The sequence below is a fragment of the Plutella xylostella genome, chromosome 14, assembly GCF_932276165.1.
Source record: "Plutella xylostella chromosome 14, ilPluXylo3.1, whole genome shotgun sequence".
Taxonomy (NCBI): domain Eukaryota; kingdom Metazoa; phylum Arthropoda; class Insecta; order Lepidoptera; family Plutellidae; genus Plutella; species Plutella xylostella.
In genome coordinates, this window is record NC_063994.1 from 7654783 (window position 1) to 7676737 (window position 21955).

The window sequence follows — 21955 nt, forward strand, 5'->3', positions numbered from 1 at the left end:
CGGCAGGGGCTGAATGTAAATGGGGTATTAGACTAGGCTTAACGACTGCTGCCGAAGCAGCAACCGGGACCCACCGAAGCACGGAAACGTCCAGAAAAGAACCACTTGAAATCGGTCACCCATCCAATGGCTGACCGTGCCAGTTGTTGCTTAACCTCAGTGATCAGTTACGATCACTGAAGCCCGCTCGACTACGGACGCTTCAAGTTTATTATACTTACACTTCTGTAGTTTTGTACCTTGTCATATTCACAAACTAGGTACATAAGTACCTACCTATACTTACATAATTAATTCAATCATTGACGGTTTGTTTCTTATTTACTTCTATATACGGTTTTTCAGTAGGGAGGTAGTTTGACAAATAACAAAAGTGAATAGCTACATAGGTTACTGACCGTACGTACAGCCCATACTTAATCCACCCAGGCTATCTATTCTATTCTCTGTGGGGGTGTACCTGCACCTGGCTCTCGAATGTAACCTTTGTGCATATCCCCTAGGTCTAAACTGCCTTCCTAAACTAGTGGACCATTTCCCATCACGCTGGTCCAATGCGGGTTGGTGGGTTCACATAATATATCTAGATTGATGTGCTAAATCTAGATATGTAGGTTTCATCACCATGTTTTGCTTCAACGCCACCGTAAGAGCGTTGTTGACATTGTACTTATTGGTACATGTCAGCGCCGGGATTCGAACCCGCATCTCTTGCGTGAGAAGTCGCTTCTCACGCAAAAGAGATGCGGGAGACTGAGCTACCACCGTTCTCCCAGGCTATAGAAGTGATTAAAAATGAAACAAAGAAATTGTAAATACATAATTGCTTTATTAGAAAATGAAAACAAACTCCTTACCCTACCTACATAAGGCACAATGCGTTCACCCGAACACCACGGCTCGACGGATATGTAGACGAAAAAGCGGCAAAAAAGATACAATACAAAATATAGGTATTATGAACATTTTAATACAGTTTATACATAAGTTAACATGGGAGTACAGTATAGTAGTAATAATTTAATTTTTATCCAGTTGTTAAAACGTTTAATATAAGTAACATTATTTTTTTAAATATTGCATGTTTATCATAGCAAGTAGGTAATTATTTTTGTATGGGTACAATACTATTTCATTTGAGCAAATGAGTTGCATGAACCATAAAGCTGCGTACAGACCGGGCCAACGAACTCCAACGGTTATCCCAACGATGGATATTTATCATACATAATACAGGGCAGATTGCAGCAACGAAGGTCAACGAAATTCGTTCGTTGGGCCGGTCTGTACGCAGCTTAACGCGAATACTTTATGATTCGTAGTTGTAGGTATCTGTTGAACGTAGTTGAACGATAGTGGATAGAATACCTACTCTGTGCTGGTAGAAACGAGAACTGATAAGACGTAATGTATATTTCTAGACTTTTCATTTAAAAAGCACCAAAACTATTTAACAATGTTTTTTCCGAAACAAATCACGCCAAGGCATTCGGAAACTGGTTCACAATATTATATATTATAAGCAACAAAAAATACTCTTATTTATTTATTTAAAAATATTTAAATACCAATGATCAGACTGTACAAGTGAAATTTTAAAAACATAATTTTTGGGGACTACTGTTTGTTTGAAAGCACCATGTTGCAAGCATTCTTTTGAACTAGGTAAAAGTGTATAAATGGCGTAAAAAAATACCTACCATTTAAATTGAGTAAATTTCTGAGGTTAGCCGCAGTATCCAATGGGAATGATGCTGTGTTTCAGTCGGCCAATCAGGTGACTGCTACGATTTCTTTGACCCAAATTTTATTGGCTTCGGTCGGATATGTTCATGTTACGCAGGTTTGATATGTTACAAAAATAAATAAATTAGTGCGAATCTACACAAATTTACAAGATTGTGCTATATTTACGAGTTTGTGTGAGTTTTCGTTAATTTTGCCATGTTTTTATGCAAGCATTTATTCATAAAGTTGACATGTGCTATTTATTTGAGTTCTGCAATTTACTTATATAATACATAAAATACAGTAGTTAGTTGTGATATAAATAGGTATGTATAAATCGTACAGTATAATAAGTCATAACTAATAGGTACAATCTATAAAAACAAAATGCAAAAATGTCTTACATGGAAATAAATTACTAAAAAGATTTTCGTCTCGTTTTACACACCTAATTTCAATAACATGTATACATAGTAAATATCTTAAATCGTATTTGTACCAAATTGTGGATAAATACATTGTTTTAATACAAATTTTGGTTGGAGCTTAAGCTTTTATACACTTTCCGGATTCACTATAAAAAAATGTACATTGTTTTGTCTCCACTGCTCGATAATATTCCAAATAAGTTTACCCAATTATTATTATTCTAGAATAATCTCTTTTCCACAGGAATTGTATATAAAAACTTAATCTCAGTATTAAACTTTCGAAACGTTTCATTCATCAAGAGAGCATTTAAATAACTTAGGACTAAGGAGACTCGATGAATTTACTGTGCAATAATCTAAGAGATAGGTTTTTGTTTTAAATTTATCATGTAAATAATAAAACTCATGACAAACGTAAAGCTGCTAAAAACCTTCTTAGATTTATCACACTGTAAGTAAATAAAAAATAATAATGTTATATGTATAGAGAGGTTAGACATTCTCAACTTTTCGTCACAGAAGAAAAGTATGAGCCACCCCTTAGTAAAATAAGACATTGAATAAAAATTTCGTCGTAAGAAATTTTCTAATGTCAACACCAATATAAAAATTGAAATATGTTAAAACAGATAAGTATTGAAAAATTTACTCAGAAACGATGTATTTAGTTAATAGGTAATATTAAACGTGGGTACATATTAATAAAATTGCCAATAGTAAATGAGTCGCCTTATTGTCCTTTTACAAATCACATGAAAAAATACATACTCCGCCTTTTTTTCAGTTCAGTACAAAAATTCAGAAAGACACCTGAGTTTCTTTATATCAGTCATATTATTAATTTATTAATTAGGATAATGTTATTACTAGATTAGTTTGATACGTATCCTATTGTGCGCGGGCGCAGGGATCGATGCTTGTTAGTAATGGTCGTATTCGCCAGATGGCGCCACTGAGTATACTGACGGTGGTCTGGAACAAACAGCACAAAATTATAGCAAACGATTTTCGATGATGTTGTATCAGTTGTAAGCCTAAATAATTGGTTAGTCCAGAGAATGACTGACATAAAATATGGTCTGTCTATCCTCGAAACGAGCTGTCGTTCTTCCATGAGGATGCCCAATTTATTTTTATATTCCCGGTTTCCAATCTCGCCAGGTAGATTATACATAGTAGGTATAGTTGTAGTTCACAATTACATTCATAACTAGCTGTTCCCGCGCGCTTCGCTTCGCCTTAAAAAGTTTTCCCGCGGGAATTCCGGGATAAAAAGTAGCCTATGTTCTATCCCAGGGTCTAGACCGTATATATACCAAATTTCATTCAAATCCGTTCAGTAGTTTTGGCGTGAAAGAGTAACAGACAGACAGACAGACAGACAGACAGACAGACAGACAGACAGACAGACACAGTTACTTTCGCATTTATAATATTAGTTAGGAAGTTAGGATTATGCTCACGACTGTAATCCCCTAAGGGGTAGTCAGAGGTGACCATCTAGAATCTAGATGTGCAGGTTTCCTCACGACGTTTTCCTTCACCGTAAGAGCGATGGTATACATTGCACTTAAATCCAAAGAACTAATTGGTACATGTCAGCGTCGGGATTCGAACCCACATCTCTGGCGGGCGCTTACCCGACTGAGCTACCACCGCTTATTATTAAATTCTTTATTGCATAACAAAAAAAAATGCATAACAAAATAAGAAAAAAAAGCTTAAGCAAGCCCGCGTACATTTAAAACTCAGGCACAGCAATGGCGGTGACATGAGAATGTGTGGGGCATTATTTGCTATGTAATTGGCGCGCGGCGACGGACTGACTTACTTTGAGTGTAAAAGTGTCTGTCGGCTCGTCGTAACATGAAATTTTAACTTACTTAGGGTGCCTCAGTTTTTAGTTAGTGAGCTTCCTTCCGCCTTTTTTTCTACTTTGATGTTAGTAATGTATACCTGAGGGCGCGTCTGGGCGCGGGCAGGCGGGTGGGGCGCGGCAGGGCGGACCCGCGGCCCTCTGACGCCGACGATGGCCGACACTCCGCCGCTGGTTGTGTTACTGTAACAAACATTGTTGTTGTTGTTGGATTTATTGTAGTTGGATTGCTTTTTCTAAGCTACTTTAAACTTCGAGGATTCAGTCTGTCTATGACACGTAGATCTTGTGCCGATGGTATTAAAAAATCTACTATTTGAATCATTGAATTTTCTTATAGCTAGGTACTTGGATTGTAGTTAGTTCGGGAAAGCGGTGAAGGTCTATTGAGGCCTGTTGTGTAGGAGTAGACAATTACTGGCTGATGATGATTCTTTCACAAGCATGATTTATTTTGAATGAATAGGTTCACTTCTGATACCCGGCACATCCGTAGCGTTCTATATTATTGACTACAACAGGGTTCTTTCGTGATATAATTAACGAGCTATGTAGGAGGGAAATGCAATAAGTATTTACCTGTAGGCCTCTGTATGGTTGGCACGGTGGAAGGTCTTGACACTTTCAGCTGAGAGGCGCCCGATATAGAGTAAGGACGAGCGGTCGGCACCTGACAAAAAAATATATTTGTATTTGTATTAATATTCGGTAACGTATAATGTGGACACTAAAGCTAAAAAACGTCCACTGCCGGCTAACTAAGTTAGTTCGCATAGTTGAGCCATTTTTTCATACAGGTGCGTTTTGCACCGCAAACTATGCAGTATGTATGAAAAACTGGCTCAACTATGCGAGCTAACTTAGTTTAGCCGGCAGTGGACGTTCGGCTTAACGGTTGAAATGACACAATGATTTAATGTCACTCAGTGGGACATTGAAAGAGCTATGCTTATTTATGTTAGCGGGGTTACTCTGAAAGATCAGTAAAGTAACCCGATATAGCTCAATCTGCAAGCCGAAGTGCAGTGATATAATTTAAGGCAAGTACAACTAACGTGCTTTTAATTAAAAACTACTGTGTACTGTGCATTGTCTAATTAGCTCAACATTTATAATACGTATCCGTAATCAATATGTATAAATGAAACGCGTGACAATAAAGAAACAAAGCGTTGCGGCTGTGTACTTTGTTTACAGCCAGGTGGCGACTCTTCCGCGTCATACAAAATCGCATTTCGTTTTCATGTATCTAACGATGCCAATTTAAAAGCACTCACTAGGCCGTCGGTGTAGCCAATAGAATAGATAGTACCGTAAAATCGTATACTTATAGCCCATAACCCCATCACCAAATCTCACATGACCCATAACCACATACGCATACAAACACATTCGCTATGATGCACGAAAGAACTTTTAACTAAGGCCGACCTTAAATTTATTGCTGCCTTACTTTGAAAGCATATCATACGGTACGGACAGAATGAAACAGACGTAGATTTAATTCCACCATTACCTTAAAGTTCCTTCTTGCATCTCGGCAATAAACAAACACACTTACCGGCAAATAGTTATGACTTCGAGTGGGAATTGCGTGATGCGCGGGCGACGGCGGCGCGCGATGCTAGTTGGAGTTAATGTGGGGACGGGTTAGCACAGTTACTGGATGGTAGATGAACCTTATGACGTTTGGATTGACTTATTTGCTTATTTTTGTACAACTATTTCATTATATAATCATTATCAGCCTGGGATTGCATACAGCTGGACAAAATAAAAAACAGTTAACGTACAATATTAACTATTTTAAGCGTAGCATCACACGCCATAAGGTTCATTTTTTTATTATTTATTTATTCATTATGTATTTTTAATGATAAAATAATTAAGTTTAAAGTAGCATGAAGGGAGATTGAAGCAAGTATGTATACATCTATGTTTGACCGGTAATCTTCAAAAATATGTAAATTAAATAATCTACATAATTGAAAGAGATTTCAGGACAAACAAAACAAAATGCTGTATTATTCATGAACATAAAAATACATGCACAAAGCATAACACAACATAAAAAACAAAACACAAACAACCTTTGGTATTTAACTGGCTAATTAATCAATAAACTTTTACAAATCCACTGGGTGAGATAAGAAATTCATGATGCAATGAACAAGGTAAGTATTATAAATTGGATTAGGTAACACAAAAAACATCAATATTAAAACAACACAATCACACAAACACACACAAGAAAAACATGTAATTATTCTACAAAAAGGCCAAATAGGGAATGTATGGCTATAGATTGGCGCCTCTACCGAAAACTGCCATAATAATGCTGACAGTTCCGGCTTTGTGTTCTATCTAAATACATTTCTCAAAGCCACAATTACCATAGTTTGCTAGCTTACTAGCACTGGTAGGTAGGTATTCTGAAGACAGAAAATCTAATTTTAGCGCTGTCAAACTATAGATTTTCATACCTAAAAATGTCATTTACGGGAACACTTATAGAGTCGAATTATAATTACAGAAATTAAATTTTTGACAGCTCTAAAATTAGTATTTCTGCCTTCAGAATCGACATCGCTATCTTCCTATCCTTCCTTTAACATGTAACAATAACAATGCTATAATACTACTTACATCTTTTGGCGCGACGAGCTGGCTCTGCGGGCGGGGGCGCAGGGTCTCCGTGCCCTGTCTCACGAGCGCGGGCGGCGGCGCGGGCGCGGGGTTGGCCTGTTCCGCTTTGTCCTGGATCTAGGGGGTTTGGAGCTGTATTAGATGCGCACTTTGTTTTTAATGTTATGTTTTATATGAGCCGCGAACCAATCGTCACAAGTTATAAATCGGTAACCCTGAAAAATCTTTTAGCTTTTTAGCTTAAAAGTCCGCTAAAAATCTTTTCGCTTTTAGGGGTCTTTTAGAACGTTTCACCCACGGATTATCCAACAAACGTTTCGCTAGCTAATTTGCACGTAGTTTGTGGATGAAATAGTCGCTGCCGCCGGGCGGCGGGGACAGCGCCGGGTTGGAGGAGTAGACGCCGCGCCGCGCCATGCCGCTCTTAGCGCCCCCGGACATGCCGCCCTTAGCGCCGCCGGACATGCCGCTCTTAGCGCCCCCGGACATGCGCGGGGGAATGCTGCAAAGTCATCTAGCACACTCTAGACACCCTAACAAGTGACGGCACCGTAGCTAGGGCGGTAGTGATGCTGCTTCCGAAGCTGGGGGCCGCGGGTTCGAATCCCGCACAGGGCAAACATTTTTGTGATGAGCATTTGTGTTTGTCTTGTGTCTGGTTGTCGTTTATATATTCAATTATGTATCTTTCTATGTATTTGTGTAGATATATCAGCTGTCCAACACCCATAACACAGGTTCTGGAGGTCTGCCTAGCTTGGGGTCGGATGGCCGTGTGTGAGACATCCCCAAATATTTATTTATTTATTTACTAGTTACCTGGTGCACAATGTAAGAGTCGCTGCCGCCGGGCGGCGGGGACAGGGCCGGGTTGGAGGAGTAGACGGCGCTCTTAGCGCCGCCGGACATGCGCGGGGGGATGGCGGACGCTACTGCAATGTCATCTAGCACGATTCTAACGATTCCTCATACATCAAAATCTATCAAGCCATTTAGGCTACAGGAGGGAACAAAGAAACAGCCAAACATACATACAAACATACAATCGACAAAACATTAACCTCCTCCTTCGACAGTCGGGTAAAAAGGATTTTAGCATTAAAACCTTGCGAATGAAAGTAAATATATCATATTAAATGAAGGGTGGCGACTCTAGCGACCAGGAAAGCTGTTCAATATTGTCAAAAGGTTTACCATAATAGGAATTCAACCGGATGCTCTGTCTGCAACGTCATCTAGCGCCCACTCTAGACACACTAACAAGTGACTAGTTATCTGGTGCACAATGTAAGAGTCGCTACTGCCACTCATGCCAACATTTCACTAGCTAATTTGCACGTAGTTTGTGGATGAAATATTCTGTGCGGGAAACGTCTCGTTGGTCAATCGACCGTTTCAGACTCAGCCAAGGCCGCTCTAATGTTGTTATCTAGCGTCCACGTGACTAGTTACCTGATGCACAATGTAAGAGTCGCTACTGCAGAAATTCTGCAATGTCATCTAGCACACTCTAGACCCATAACAAGTGAAGCTGCTTCCGATGCTGGGGGCCGCGGGTTCGAATCCCGCCCAGGGCCAACATTTGTGTGATGAGCGTTTGTGTTTGCCTTGTGTCTGGTTGTCGTTTATATATTGAATTATGTATTTGTGTAGATATATCATCTGTCCGACACCCATAACACAGGCTCTGCCTAGCTTGGGGTCGGATGGCCGTGTGTGAGATGTCCCCAAATATTTATTTACTAGTTACCTGGTGCACAATATAAGAGTCGCTGCCGCCGGGCGGCGGGGACAGGGCCGGGTTGGAGGAGTAACATTTCACTAGCTAATTTGCACGTAGTTTATGGATGAAATTAATAAACTTTGGGCGAAAAATTCTGTGCGGAAAACGTTTCATTGGTGAATCGACTGTGGATGAACCGTTTCAGACTCGGACAAGGCCACTAAAATGTATTGAACTTAACACGTGACTAGTTACCTGGTGCACAATGTAAGGGTCGCTACTGCCACTCATGCCAACATTTCACTAGCTAATTTGCACGTTATTTGTGGATTTTTGAGCGGGAAACGTTTCGTTGGTCAATCGATCGTTTCAGACTCAGCTTAGGCCGTTCTAATGTTATCTAGCGTCCACATGACTAGTTACCTGGTGCACAATGTAAGAGTCGCTGCCGCCGGGCGGCGGGGACAGTGCCGGGTTGGAGGAGTAGACGGCGCGCCGCGCCATGCCGCCCTTAGCGCCGCCGGAAATGCGCGGGGGAATGGCGGATGCCGCTGTAATGATTGGTTTAGAATTAGTGAATTAGTAATACTTACTATATCATCGACCAAAAAAGAACCCTCTTAGACGTAGGGGAGATCACTACGTCTAAGAGGGTTTTTGTGTGTGTTGGGTGATAGCACTCCTTTTTAGTTTTTTTTTTTTATATAAATGAATAAAAAGGTAATCTTGGCAATCAGATGGATTACAATGAAAATGGCTAGCGGAATAACCGATCAAAAAACATTACTGCGGCCGCTACACGGGTTAGTTATCGACGTTGATAAACTCGTTTAATTCGCATCATGCGATCGTCGTGCATTCGTTTCATGAATCCAAGCACCGTATTTATGGCAAATCACGATATAGTGATGTTTCTCTACACAAGGAAGGAAGAGATACAAAACTATTTTACCTATTTCATTCAGCGTAACGTACACCGATGAATATTCTTATTTAAAACTTCATTACGTACCAGGTATCCTATTGAGTTCCCGGTGCGAGCTGTACTGCCGCAGCTTGGACGTGGGCAGGCCCGTCTTGCGCGGCATCGCGGTAGGGGGCGCCATGGAGCCGCAGGAGCCTGGAGGTAATCATATTTCATTATTATTTTAATAAGACAATAGATAATATTGATTGGGGTTAGCGGGGGATTCTCATAAGTTATTGGATTCAAAGTATGATAAAATTATCCTGGTAAGTATTGAGTAATATTATTATAACACATGCAAATAAAGAACAATATGAAAATGGCAGCAGTTACATAAGTAGGAGTAGGAAGGGTGTTGTGTTGACAGACAGTTACATAAAGCGTGTTCAGTTGTTAACAGATATAAGAATACGAAATTAACTTTCAATTGCTTATTTTTAAGTAATGGTACAAAACTACCTATAGCCTTATTCATGCACCTATACTACATATATCGCATAGATAGATGGTTGTTTAAATAAAGAAAAAATATGTGACTACTTACCAGAAACACCAGGAATCGTTCTCATCCCAGTGTTAGCATTCCCATAAACATTAGGCTGCACCATTTTCTTCTCTGGACTCGCCTTTCCAGCCAAAATATCCCTTTTAGCAGAACTCTTCTTCACCATAGTGGCACTATTTATAGTGGCGTTGGGTTCAAAGTCGCTCTGCTTCGCAGTTTTGTCTTCTAGGAAGTCGTATATTGGTGATATCGTGTTTTGTAGGTTGAGTAAGTCTTCTCTTGGGTTCTTTGAGCCTTTTCTAATGGCGGTTAGTGGTGTTGATGCTATTTGTTGGGTGCCTGTTGGTTTAAATGTTTTGTTGAGTACAATAAACGTGAATATATTTAAGTTCTAATTGTGCGTTAGTGACTACTTGTTAGTTTGTAGTATGTCAGTAGCGATTGGTTCAATTTTAGTTCAGCCGAGATACCGCTAGGGGCGCTGATAGATAGGGCGCATATTTTATACAGATTTGAATGAAATCAGTAATGTATTTACTTGTGTTGTAATATGGTATTCTTGTTTTTTTTTATACCTATTATACGACGATGTGACGATATAATTTCGATTTCGATAGAATAAACTCTACTATCTAATGCTACATACAGTTGAATATAATTGTAATATTTACAAAACTTACCAAAAATATTGCTCACAGTCTTCTTCAAGTTATTTAGAACAGGGACAAGGAAATAATTGAAAGGGTTTTCTAGTGGCGATAGCGGAACTATGAAAAAGGAAAGTATAAATAGATAAGGGATATGATAAGGACGGATTGTAAAATATGAATATCGGAAATGAGGGGGTAAACTAAATATAATTTAAAGATTGGCTCATACCAATTTACTGAATAGACATCTAATCTAATACCTGAATAACTGTACTAACCTGGTAATAAGATTAGACAAAGGCTCAGTTTGTCCTTTTCATTTTTGTATGATTTCAACCAATATTATAAACCCTTTTATATTGGTCCGTATTTCAAATTATGGTCAGTGAATTTGGCCTATCGTCTAAGCTTACCACTAATAGGGTTAGATGCTATTACAGTAGCAAGCTATATCTTATGCTATTTCCAAAGAAGTAAATCCGTGTCTAAAACTCGGCGGCGGAGGAGTCAGTGACCCGCTCCGGGCGGCTGTTGGAGCTGAATATGTTAGGTACCTAGCCGGTAGTGGCTGGATGAGGACGGCCGAGGACCGAGTGTTGTGGTGCTCCTTGGGAGAGGCCTATGTCCAGCAGTGGATGATTATTGGCTGATGATGATAGTGATCTTTCCTGGCTTTCAACATTTTTCAGTGTGAAACTTAAAGCTAGACTAGAGTAGTACTAATCCCCATTTCACGCTCAAACGCATTCATCTTAACACCCAGTATAATGATGTGAGACTCACGCGCACTGACAACAGAGGAGGGGTCAGTGACCCGCTCCGGCGGGCTGCTCGAGCTGAAGGTGCCCGTGTCCGTGCTCTCGTTGGACCCCACCATGGCGCGCTCTTGGGCGTTCCACTCCTGGGGAACAGATTGGTATAATTATTATACACACACACAGGCACTCACGCCTTGTACTAATGTACTCCCTTGCGGGGTAGGCAGAGGTGCATTGCTGCACCCACTTTTCGCCAGAGTGTTATGTTAGTCCCAATGTAATAGGGAACGGGCCTATTGCCCTTTTACGGGCACATCCAAGACCCGAGAACAAATATCTGTGTTTAAACAAATATCTGCCCCAGCCGGGAATCGAACCCGGGACCATCGGTTCAGTAGTCAGGGTCACTAACCACTACGCCATTCGGTCGACGGTCGGTATAATTATTATATGTATACTTATATGTAGGTACAATAGTATATGACAGAGTGGAAATCTATACTTCAAGCCCTATGTCCCTGATTAGGGATCCCAAGACCTGATAATGATAGAAGTGGTATGGGATGCCGACAATCGCTATTCTGTTCTGACTTTTGTTCTACGTATTTGAAAAAAAAAGTACTCTCCATAGTTAAAAGTTTTAAAAGTTGTTTAGAACTACTTTTGTTTAGAATGACTTTTTGAGTCACTTCTTTTCGGCTTATTTTATCGTTGATAAACACTATTAAAATATTACTTCGGGAGGTACCTCTTGCTAAACAACATCCGGAGTTACAGAGAGTAATAGTAAATTAAATATATAAATAAAAAATTGCAACGAACCTCTTGTTGCAGCGTCCTCTCGCAATCGATCAAATTGAGGGTCGCCGAGTTGATATCTATGATCTGATTCTCTTCAGGCTTCGTAAACACCATCGTAGTATCCATGCTGATGGCTTTAGGTGACACTTTCTTAAACGTTGCTGTTCTTTTAGGCGTTTCTCTTTGCACCGTTGGAGCAACGTCCTCCTGTTTGTCAAAACCGTTGGAATTCAAAGCTCTTCTCCTAGAAAGTAATTCGGAAGCGTTCTCTATGCTATGCCGCGGGACTGTTATAGTTTGATTCGGTAGTTGAATTACTTTAGTAGGCGACGTATCGACTTGGTTGGGCAACGGTTTTTCATCTGTAGGCAGCGCTTTTCTAGCTAAAGATAACTTTTGTCGCGCCTGAATAATTTCATTCAGCTCCTGTTTGTTTAGAGTGACGTTAAGACTTCCCTTTCCGAGTTCCACAGTCTTTTGCATGCCCATGTCTCGGTAAAACGCATCGTCTTTCTCGAACGTAGAGTTCAAATTCTCTTTTTCAGCCTCTTTGCCGTTATCATACTTATTATTATAGTGTAAGGTTATAGTTTCGGCCATTTCCTGTTCGGCTTTCTTATTATCTTTGTCTTTGCCGAGTATATCTATTTGACACGCTTCCTCCCGACTTTTCGTGTAACTTTCAGAGTTGCGTACATTCGAATCTCGTTTCAAGCTATTAAACATTTGACATCTAGGCCTCGCTGACAATAATTTCTCTGACTGTTCCAAGTGGGTAAAAGTTGCGGAGCTGAATATATTGGTTTCCATTTGGCTATCGGTTCTTAACTTCGCGTTTGGTACTATGTAGGAAGAGTTGACGGAGCTAACTAGACTGGGCGGGAGGGAGTCCATTAGACTATCATTATCTGGGTAGGTGGTCTGTGATAGGAAACTAGTGCTCATGTCCTTCTCGTCTAGAATGCTGAGCGTCATGCTCGTCATCATGTTGTGGTCTAGACTTTCTCGCCCTGATGAAGGTTGAGCTGGGAAAGAAAGACATATTTATTATTATTTCGTTATGACTTTAACTACAGAGAAGATTCGAAATTCGGAACAGCGCGAGCGACATAATATGGGTTATCTATAAACTATTCATATATTTATCGGAGAAGTGAAGCAAGTAGATTCCACTTGTGATTGACCTAAGGTTCTGTCCCCAATCACGTCCATAACGGCCTAGTGCAGCGGCAACAGACTACATACCAGGAGTTTCTTACCTCCATTCCTCTCTAAATACAAAGACAAGTTAGTAAATAAATAACCATCACATTAGAAAATTTAATATTTAACTTTGTCAAACAGGACGCGCGCTAGTGGCGGAGCGATAACTTGACGTCGTGCTATGACGCTAAGATATGTTGTACTAAAAAAAAAACAAACAAAAACACGCACTCACGCCTTTTACTAATGTACTCCCTTGCGGGGTAGTCAAGGCAGAGGTGCATTGCTGCACCCACTTTTCGCCAGAGTGTTATGTTAGTCCCAATGTGATAGGGGGAGGTGTTGTACTAGTATGGTAGAATACCGTCAAACAGAGCGCCAGCGCTAGCGTACCATAGTAGTCCTGATTGACAAAGCTTTCAATAAAAGCATTTCACTCTGACTTACCAGCTGGTCTCCCATTGGCCGGCCGCTCCCTGCCGCCTAGCTCCGCCGTGTCCATCTGCAGCGACGACACGAGGCTCGGCGGAGACATCCGGAGGAGGCTCTCCCCGCTGCAGTACATGCCACTGCTGCCTAGGGACGTGAGGGTCGGGTGGAGGCCCCTGGAAGGAGGTGAATGGTTTGTTATTTTTTTTATTGAATTATATGTATGAATTAATACATAAAAAACAAGCTTGAAGATACTACAATAATCCTCGCAGGATTGCGCGCAGCACCTTCATTCTGCGTTATAATTTATAAAAAATTGACAACTTGTATCTATTAGTAGGTAGGTATCTATTTGATAATTAAACAGTTTAGTTTCCTTCATTGGAAGGAAACCCGTGCCCCAGCAGTGGGAACGTGGTGGGTCGTGATTATGATGACGATTAATTATTATAAGATAGTAAAAATAGCATTTGCGGTCACTCGAGTTTAATTTCGTTAAGGCGTTAGCGAGCTCGCGACAGAATAAAAAAAGGCGATCCGTTTACGTAATGTTAAAGTATAATTATGTGCTGTGAACTTTACGGTCCAAATTGGTAGAGGACAACATGTCACGTCTATTTGCACCTTCTGACCTTCTGCCTTCTCTCTCTCTTTCTCTCTACGCTTACTTGTTAAAGGTATTGTGCAGGTTGTGCGCGGGCTGCGACAGGTCGATGTCGATGGGCCGCGACAGCGAGTGCTCTCCGGAGAGCCGCCCCGTGGACGAGGTGTCTGAGACTAGTGTCACGTCCTCGTCTTCTAGCTGCAAGAGAAGGAGTTTTGGGTGAAGATGGAGATTGATGCCCAGTTTCACCATATCATATCACAACATTCGTTGGTGACTTTTGACACATGTAAATTTTATATGGAGATGACGTATAGACTATGATGAAACTAGCCATAAGCCTGTGTTCCCATTAGGCAAACTGTTTGTTGCCGCTACACGGGTTCGTTATCGACGCAGATAAACGTCACTATATCGCGATTCAACATAAATACGGCGCTGTGATTGGTGGAACGCGCATTAAACGAGTTTATCGACGTCGATAACGGACCCGTGTAGCCCTGCCGGTTCGCCCGTTACCAGGCGTGAATAACGCAGCAAATTCGCAATAAGACATGTGCATTTAACATTACAAAACCACTCTATTATGATGAAGTTACAACATAATTTGCATTGGCGTTTGTTCGACCTTCTTGAGAGCTAACACTGTACCATAAAATGTAAAACTAACTTAACCGCAGCGTTATCTTAGATCAAGATTAGCGTGTAAACTTAGTTGTTGAAACCATTAATTAACTTTGGTCTGTAGGTTGTTTTTATTTTTAGTGTGGAAATGTTTCCAGTATATTTTGTATTATAACTTGATTATCTCGGAGTAGATAAGGGTTCAAACCAAAGAAAATAATTAATTCTAGGTATTGAGGTTGGTTCTAAAATTTTTAATTAGCATGAAATAAATTAAGGTGGGTCAGTAGTCCAAGCCGTGAGTATGTATTAAAACTACTATAATTATGAATTTAACCCATACCTGCCGCTCATCCTCCTGAACCAAGCTCCTCCTCTTCAGCAAATCCTTGACCCCCGCGCTATTATCCGTATTCACATCTACATTGAACGTCTTCAACCTGAGCATGGGACTAGGCGAGTTATACTTATTATACGTCAAGTACTTATTGCTATTCGTATTGACGGATTCATTCTGTGGTATGGAAGCGAGTTTTGTGCTGTGTAGGTTGTCCACCATGGTGTGGAGGCTCGGTCGTGTGAATCGCTTCTTCGGTCGGACGAAGGTTCTGGAGTCGAACTTTTGTTTGTCTGGCGCGGCGACGTCATCTGGAAGTGAGGAGGTTTGGAGTTATGATTGTAGATGGACTTGGGTTTTTGAGGCATCTAAGGGCCTATGTAGTGCTATGCAGTTTCCTTACAAAAATTGCAAGGAATCTTTGTGGTGGGAAGTTAGGGGATGTCACAATCACAACTCGCAAGATTCTGTAACGAGATCTGACGTCACACAGTATTTCGTTTAAATATTGTATACCTACTCACACCTCACACCAAAAAATAATGTGTAACTAAATAACAACAAGCCTATTCTATCTGTGAATTACTCCTAGGCTGTTATTAATTAATGGCGATACCAGTAATTTCCAAGTAAAGTTAGTAAAGCATACTAAAATGTTAATGTTGCATGTCCGGAACTCAGAATGAAGGACGGACGTCGACCACTTCAGTAAACAGATAACTAATATACCAGTAGTACGGTAATTGAAGAATAAATCATTTACTATACTGAGCCAAGACAATTTGGTCTAACTACTACATTTGGGGATGATATTATGGTGCTCCTTACCTTAACATATTAAATACATGGACTGGTGAAGGCATTACCTACAGAAAAAACACTTTTGGAGCTATTTACATATTTTTTAGAATGAAAACATAGATTAGCGACGAATCTAGACTTGAGGTCAACAATAAATACCTAAATATCTAACAACCGCAAGGTCAACAAACCCATCAGGCAATATGACCATTAACAAACGTTATAAAAGCGACCTTCGCAACAAAACATAAGACTCACTTTCGTACCACTTGGTTCAGTGGTTGTGAGTGATTTATAAAGAAATCAATTTACCGGCAATTCGTTAGACTTAAATTCATGAAGAAATTGGTTTACAATTTCGTAACAAGATACCTATGGCGGTCGTATAAGCACGTTCGTATAGTTTAAAATACTTGGCCATATTGGGAGAGACATGTCGACATTTCACCATTGTACCTTTGTACAAACAAAGCGACCCAGTTTAGATTCAGATGTATCATGTATCAGGCGAAATCACTTTCTCTCGACATAATATACCTAACCCGTCACCGAAAAAGAACAAATGTATTAATCTATTGTAAGATAACAAAACCACAAATCTAATAAAAGCCAATCAGTTAGAAAACTATTTCAAAGAGAAAGGAGTTCCTTCCATATCTACAACTAAACTCAGCGCGGAAGCAAAAATACGCATCAAATTTCTCTCCTAAATTCAAAAGTAATAGGAAACAAAGACAGTTTTGCTATACCACCTCTTAGCTACACCAGCATACAGCAGACCTTCCAATGAAAACACTGCCTTAATATAAATTAGTTACAGTGCAAATTAGCACGCACATGTTAGCATCAGCTGTTTTATTGGAAAAGGAACGTCGGTTTGTATGCTAATGGAACTGTAGGTGTACCTTTCGCGATGCAATATTGAATATGTATATGGGCAGAGACATAAAGATACACTGGTAAGTAAGTAGGTCTTACATACTAGGTTTATATGAGTAGGAATTCTTAGAATTGGCATCAACGGAGGGTGGGTAAGTGAAAGGGATATGCAAATTGGCTGATGAGACCTAATTAAAGATGGCTGCTGCAGAAAGTCCTCATATGGTATTGGTTAACATGGATCAGACTCCTTTAAAACTGAGGAGTGATGTGATGACTAATTTGTAATGAGCCAATGGATGAACTGTTTAAAACAATTGCATTTAGAGTGGGACCTACGGGCCTGACGGAAAGTAATGTTTAATCTGTGCTCACGACTCACGGCTCAATCTAATCCTTTTAAAAATATAAGTAGGTACCTAACGTAGTTAATAATCTTAATTAGACATTACATAAAACTAAAGCGATTCGTCATTCCGTTCAAAGTGATAGTCGATAAAGATATTGAATAAGATAGTGAACTAGAAGGCGTTTACAGATATAATTAGACATGCATTACATCATTGCATTCAGTGCCGGGCCGCATCACAGGTAAATATAGACTGTCGCTACAAATATCTAATCCACTATGGCTAGAATGATTACAATTATTTGGGACTGAAAGAATGGGAGTGAATTTTATAGAAACATTTTTGTACTCCTCTGGGTATCATATTGACGTTATTGCCATGTTTGCATTTATTTAGCAATCGTTAGTATGTCGCCGACACGCTAAGAAGTAGAATTCTATAGAGAGAGAGAACTTAAAAAAAATGCAAATTTATTGTAAGGTAGGAACTAGCAACAATGCCTATAAAATCTAGCTTTTTAAAACAGATAGCGCAGCGCAAACCATGAAAGATCGTCATACCTATCACAACTTCTCTAGACACATGCCTACACAGGAACTGTACATAGTATTGTACATAAAGAGTGTTGACACTGACACCCATTCATGCTCGACTAGTATAGGCAAGGCCACGTATGAAGTGAAGTGAAACTATGGATGTGCAGTGTAGGAAGGCGTGTATAATCTGTCAAGTTAGAAGAAATTACTGGAGCAATACCTGCACTTTGGTTAATGATTATTTTCATTGATCAGATTGATAACGATAGCTTAATATTACTCGATCACAAAACTTGAGATGAAGAAAGATAATCAATAGCAAGTTGTTAAATTATATTTCTGACGGATGAAAAAATATACAGACACTGAAAGCAAATAAAACAGGGGAAATTCAATTGAAATGCGTCCATGTTCAGCATAGTTAGTGGGATGGGTGTCATGGGTGACAAGAAATTGTGCTCCAGTTAGGGGTCATTATATAATTTTATAAAGAAGTTTGTACTTACTTATTCTGTTTACGATAAGATAAATTATACGGTAATACCTATTAGCAAAAGGAATGAAGTTTGTTTTGGCACAGTTAACAGGAACCGACTATTAATATTTCCCGTATTCGACTTGTGTCTACCAAAATCGTATTTTAGGTAAGTATCTCCGTGGAAAATTATACAGATGTTCCTTGTCATTTATAGGTTTGTTAAGTATTTAAATAAATCCAGTATAACCAGCGCAAAATATAAATAACAAAGAGAAACCATTTAAGATTTTTGTTTACAAAACATAAGCGTCTTACGACTTAATGGTGAGTAACGGAGCGTAAACATGGAAGGTCCATCACCTAACACAATAAGAGGTGCGGTCAAAACAAATGTGTCATGATGTCATGCATCATTTGGGTCATTCAGGGAATATAAAGAGTAACTTCATAGAGACAAAATTAATCATAAATTTCGCACGGCTTGGCGCGGCGTGGTTCAAAGCAGAGAGTAACGTATACTTAATTTAGTATTCTGGGGTTGGCAAACGTAATGGGACAACCCCTTAGGGGTTACCTTACATTTAGGGGTTACCCCTAGGATTGATTCTTACCAGGAAACCAAGATATACTGAGGAAAAACGAACAAACGAGAGTTGTCGTGTAATCGGCACGTTTAATACAGAAGCGGGTAGCAGAATGCAATAGGCTAATAGGATAGCCTATACCTAGGGATACGTGATCTGTCTTTCTATTATGATAATTTTGCTAAAGATAAGATGACAAAGAAATATTGCGTTCCCAGTTCCGCTATTTATTTAAGAGTTTCGCGAATATTAATGATTAATATCAATCACAATCCTTGCTGAATTAATTAATGGCCTACTTCCGAAAAAGTTGCTGAGATAACGGGTTTCTTTCTTTCAGAATTTAAAAGTCCGTTACATTACAACGGGACAGGTTTGGACAGGTCACAGTGATTCTCGTTTTCACAAATTAATACGACGCGTTAGGTCAAAGGTCAATTTTAAATTAATCGATTAGGAGAGAATTTATGCGTAAAACGTTATCGCCATTCTTGCCTGAAAATATTTTTAAAACTGACTGAGTAAGGTATTTTACCGATTTTTAAGACCATTTTCAAGTAAAAATTTTTAGGTAACCTACCTGCTTACTAAATTAAGTACTTTTAAGAATTTCAAAAATCGTGGTTAAGTACTTAGCTTCTCATAAATATACTAAAATGCAACAAATACCTATACTAGCTTTGTAAGTAGCTACAAAGCTTATTAGGCGCATCACATGGACAATGAGTGGAGTTATAAATTTCAGTTTAGCGCCTATCTCATTTACCAACCAAGAATAATATAATCTTTAAAATATCCTGAAATCTTTTAGGCTTACTTTCAAGAGTTGTGTAACTCAATAACCAAGTTGCATGTAAATAGTGCAGTGCTATTTAATAACAAGAATTCATGCAGCTGCAACTGTTACTAATCCAATAGTGTTATCATAAAAATGAGAACCATTTGACGCATGATGCAATATATTGTGTACATTTTAATAGGTAGTAGGAACTTAAATACGACGACCGAATGGCGTAGTGGTTAGTGACCCTGACTACTGAGCCGATGGTCCCGGGTTCGATTCCCGGCTGGGGCAGACATTTGTTTAAACACAGATATTTGTTCTCGGGGTCTTGGATGTGCCCGTAAAATGGCAATAGGCCCGCCCCCTATTACATTGGGACTAACATACACTCTGTCGAAAAGTGGGTGCAGCAATGCACCTCTGCCTACCCTGCAAGGGAGTACTTTAGTACAAGGCGTGAGTGCGTGTTTTTTTTTTTTTTAGGAACTTAAATACCTACATTAGAAACTTGTGGCCATATTAATGATATGTTTATTTCTCAATAAAAACATCTGAATCAGGCATTGGTCATCTGGACTTACTTGACTAAGGGTGCTTACATAAAGAATTGGGTTCCCTGCATCTACCTGTACCCGTAACCTAATTATGCGAAAGCACTCATGACATTAAAAAATCCGGGAAATGCTCCGTGAGTGATGGTTTTTTGCATAATCAGGTTACTGGCACAGGTAGATACAGGGAACCCGATTCTCTATGTAAGCACCCCAACTTTAGATTTAGACACTTAGCTGATAGTGCCTTCATGAGTAAGGTAAAGGAGATGTGGCTTTAGATGGAAGTGGCCCATGTCCAGCAGTAGAGTAATTTTAGTTGATGATGATAATGAACCTGGTTTTGTGGATATATCAGTAGCAATATGATTCAATGAACAAACAAAGGGAGACAGTCTGAGCAGAGGCATCAACTGTAGCTTATTTTTTATTTATTTAATTCTTTATTGCACAAATACAAGAAATACATGTACAATAAGTGGGCTTAATGCTACGAGCATTTTCTACCAGCCATGTGATATGCTTGGTTTTGGTGCACACAAAATTGAAAATACTATAATTATAATACTATATTATAAATTTAGCCATACCATGTCATTGAAAATACAAAAAAAAAATGGTTGGTACTTACTTTGAAGAATATTATCAAGCAGGGAATATAGTTCTGATTCTTCCTTCAAATAATCATTATCATCAACAGGCCAGTCACAGGACAGATTCCAATCAATAATGTCGACTTTGTCCCCAGAATCTTTTGGTACTATGAACAACCTGAAAAAAAAAAAAATAATGTTAAAAGGACATTCTATGAATGATTCTGGGTAAATTCATTAATTTGTAACTAATTTGTAAATAGACATGAACAGAGTGGGACAGTTTAACAATTTACTTATTTGTCATCATATTCACTGAATGTTTAATGTTAAGTATAAATAACAAACCGTCAGCCAACAATCAGAGATAACATTAATAATCTTATCAATTTATGGAACATAAAAATTGTGCACTAATAAAGCATCCTTGTTTTCACATTTTATTTCTTTGAAGATATTGGAATATGTTATTGTAGTTGCAGTCTGCAACTGTATGCAGGATATGCAGCTACTTACCTATACATACAATAACCACATATTTGAAAGTTTAACCTTTACAATACATATTTTTTGTTATTGTCTCACAGTAACTTAATAACTGACCTTTGTATCTAGGTTTCAACTATGATGAAATATCATAATTTATATGCAGCAGCAAGCCAGACTGCAACAGTTGGAGAAGGAAATGGAACAGTCTGATAGGACAGACATTTGACCCACTAACAAAACACCTGAGTAAATGTTCACACGAGACATACACATCCTGTGCAAGGCGTTCAACGTGTACTCACCACGTCTGATCATCCGAGAGGTCCAGAGAATCCACGTCTATCAGCTCACAATCAATCATATCTTTGTTTATATTTTGATCAATCTGATTCATAATACCAGTAAAGTCGAAACATCAATTTGGCACATAAACACGAGTCACATGTAAAATTTAAACAAGAACTACATTTGATAAAGGTAATAATATAAATATGTAAAAGAAAAGAGTGTTATTAAATACGAAAGGAGTAACACGAAAATGTTCGAGCGAGTTTTCAGTTTTTGTAATTTGACAGATCACCAAATGCCAAAAATAATGAAAGGAAATATGAAGGAAATCAAGAAC

At 39.1% G+C, this 21955-nt stretch overlaps 1 protein-coding gene across 2 annotated transcripts; it reads right to left on the reverse strand.

The window, feature by feature from the left end:
• Positions 1 to 809: 809 nt before the first annotated feature.
• LOC105388193 lies at positions 810 to 21913 on the reverse strand. 2 transcript variants are annotated; one of them, XM_048625393.1, is made up of 15 exons: positions 21633 to 21913; positions 20880 to 21019; positions 15292 to 15596; positions 14389 to 14522; positions 13740 to 13893; positions 12107 to 13114; positions 11310 to 11427; positions 9916 to 10215; positions 9417 to 9524; positions 8828 to 8955; positions 6682 to 6798; positions 5597 to 5659; positions 4615 to 4705; positions 4116 to 4218; positions 810 to 3131 (listed from the first exon to the last, which is right to left on the reverse strand). In XM_048625393.1, exons 1-15 carry the CDS (start codon positions 21722 to 21724, stop codon positions 3080 to 3082), a joined length of 2913 nt encoding a protein of 970 aa, XP_048481350.1. In that variant the 5' UTR covers positions 21725 to 21913; the 3' UTR covers positions 810 to 3079. The 2 variants fall into 2 exon arrangements, with proteins under 2 accessions (XP_048481350.1, XP_048481349.1); XM_048625392.1 differs by having other exon boundaries at positions 12107 to 13110; positions 13736 to 13893.
• Between the last annotated feature and the right edge of the window lie 42 nt (positions 21914 to 21955).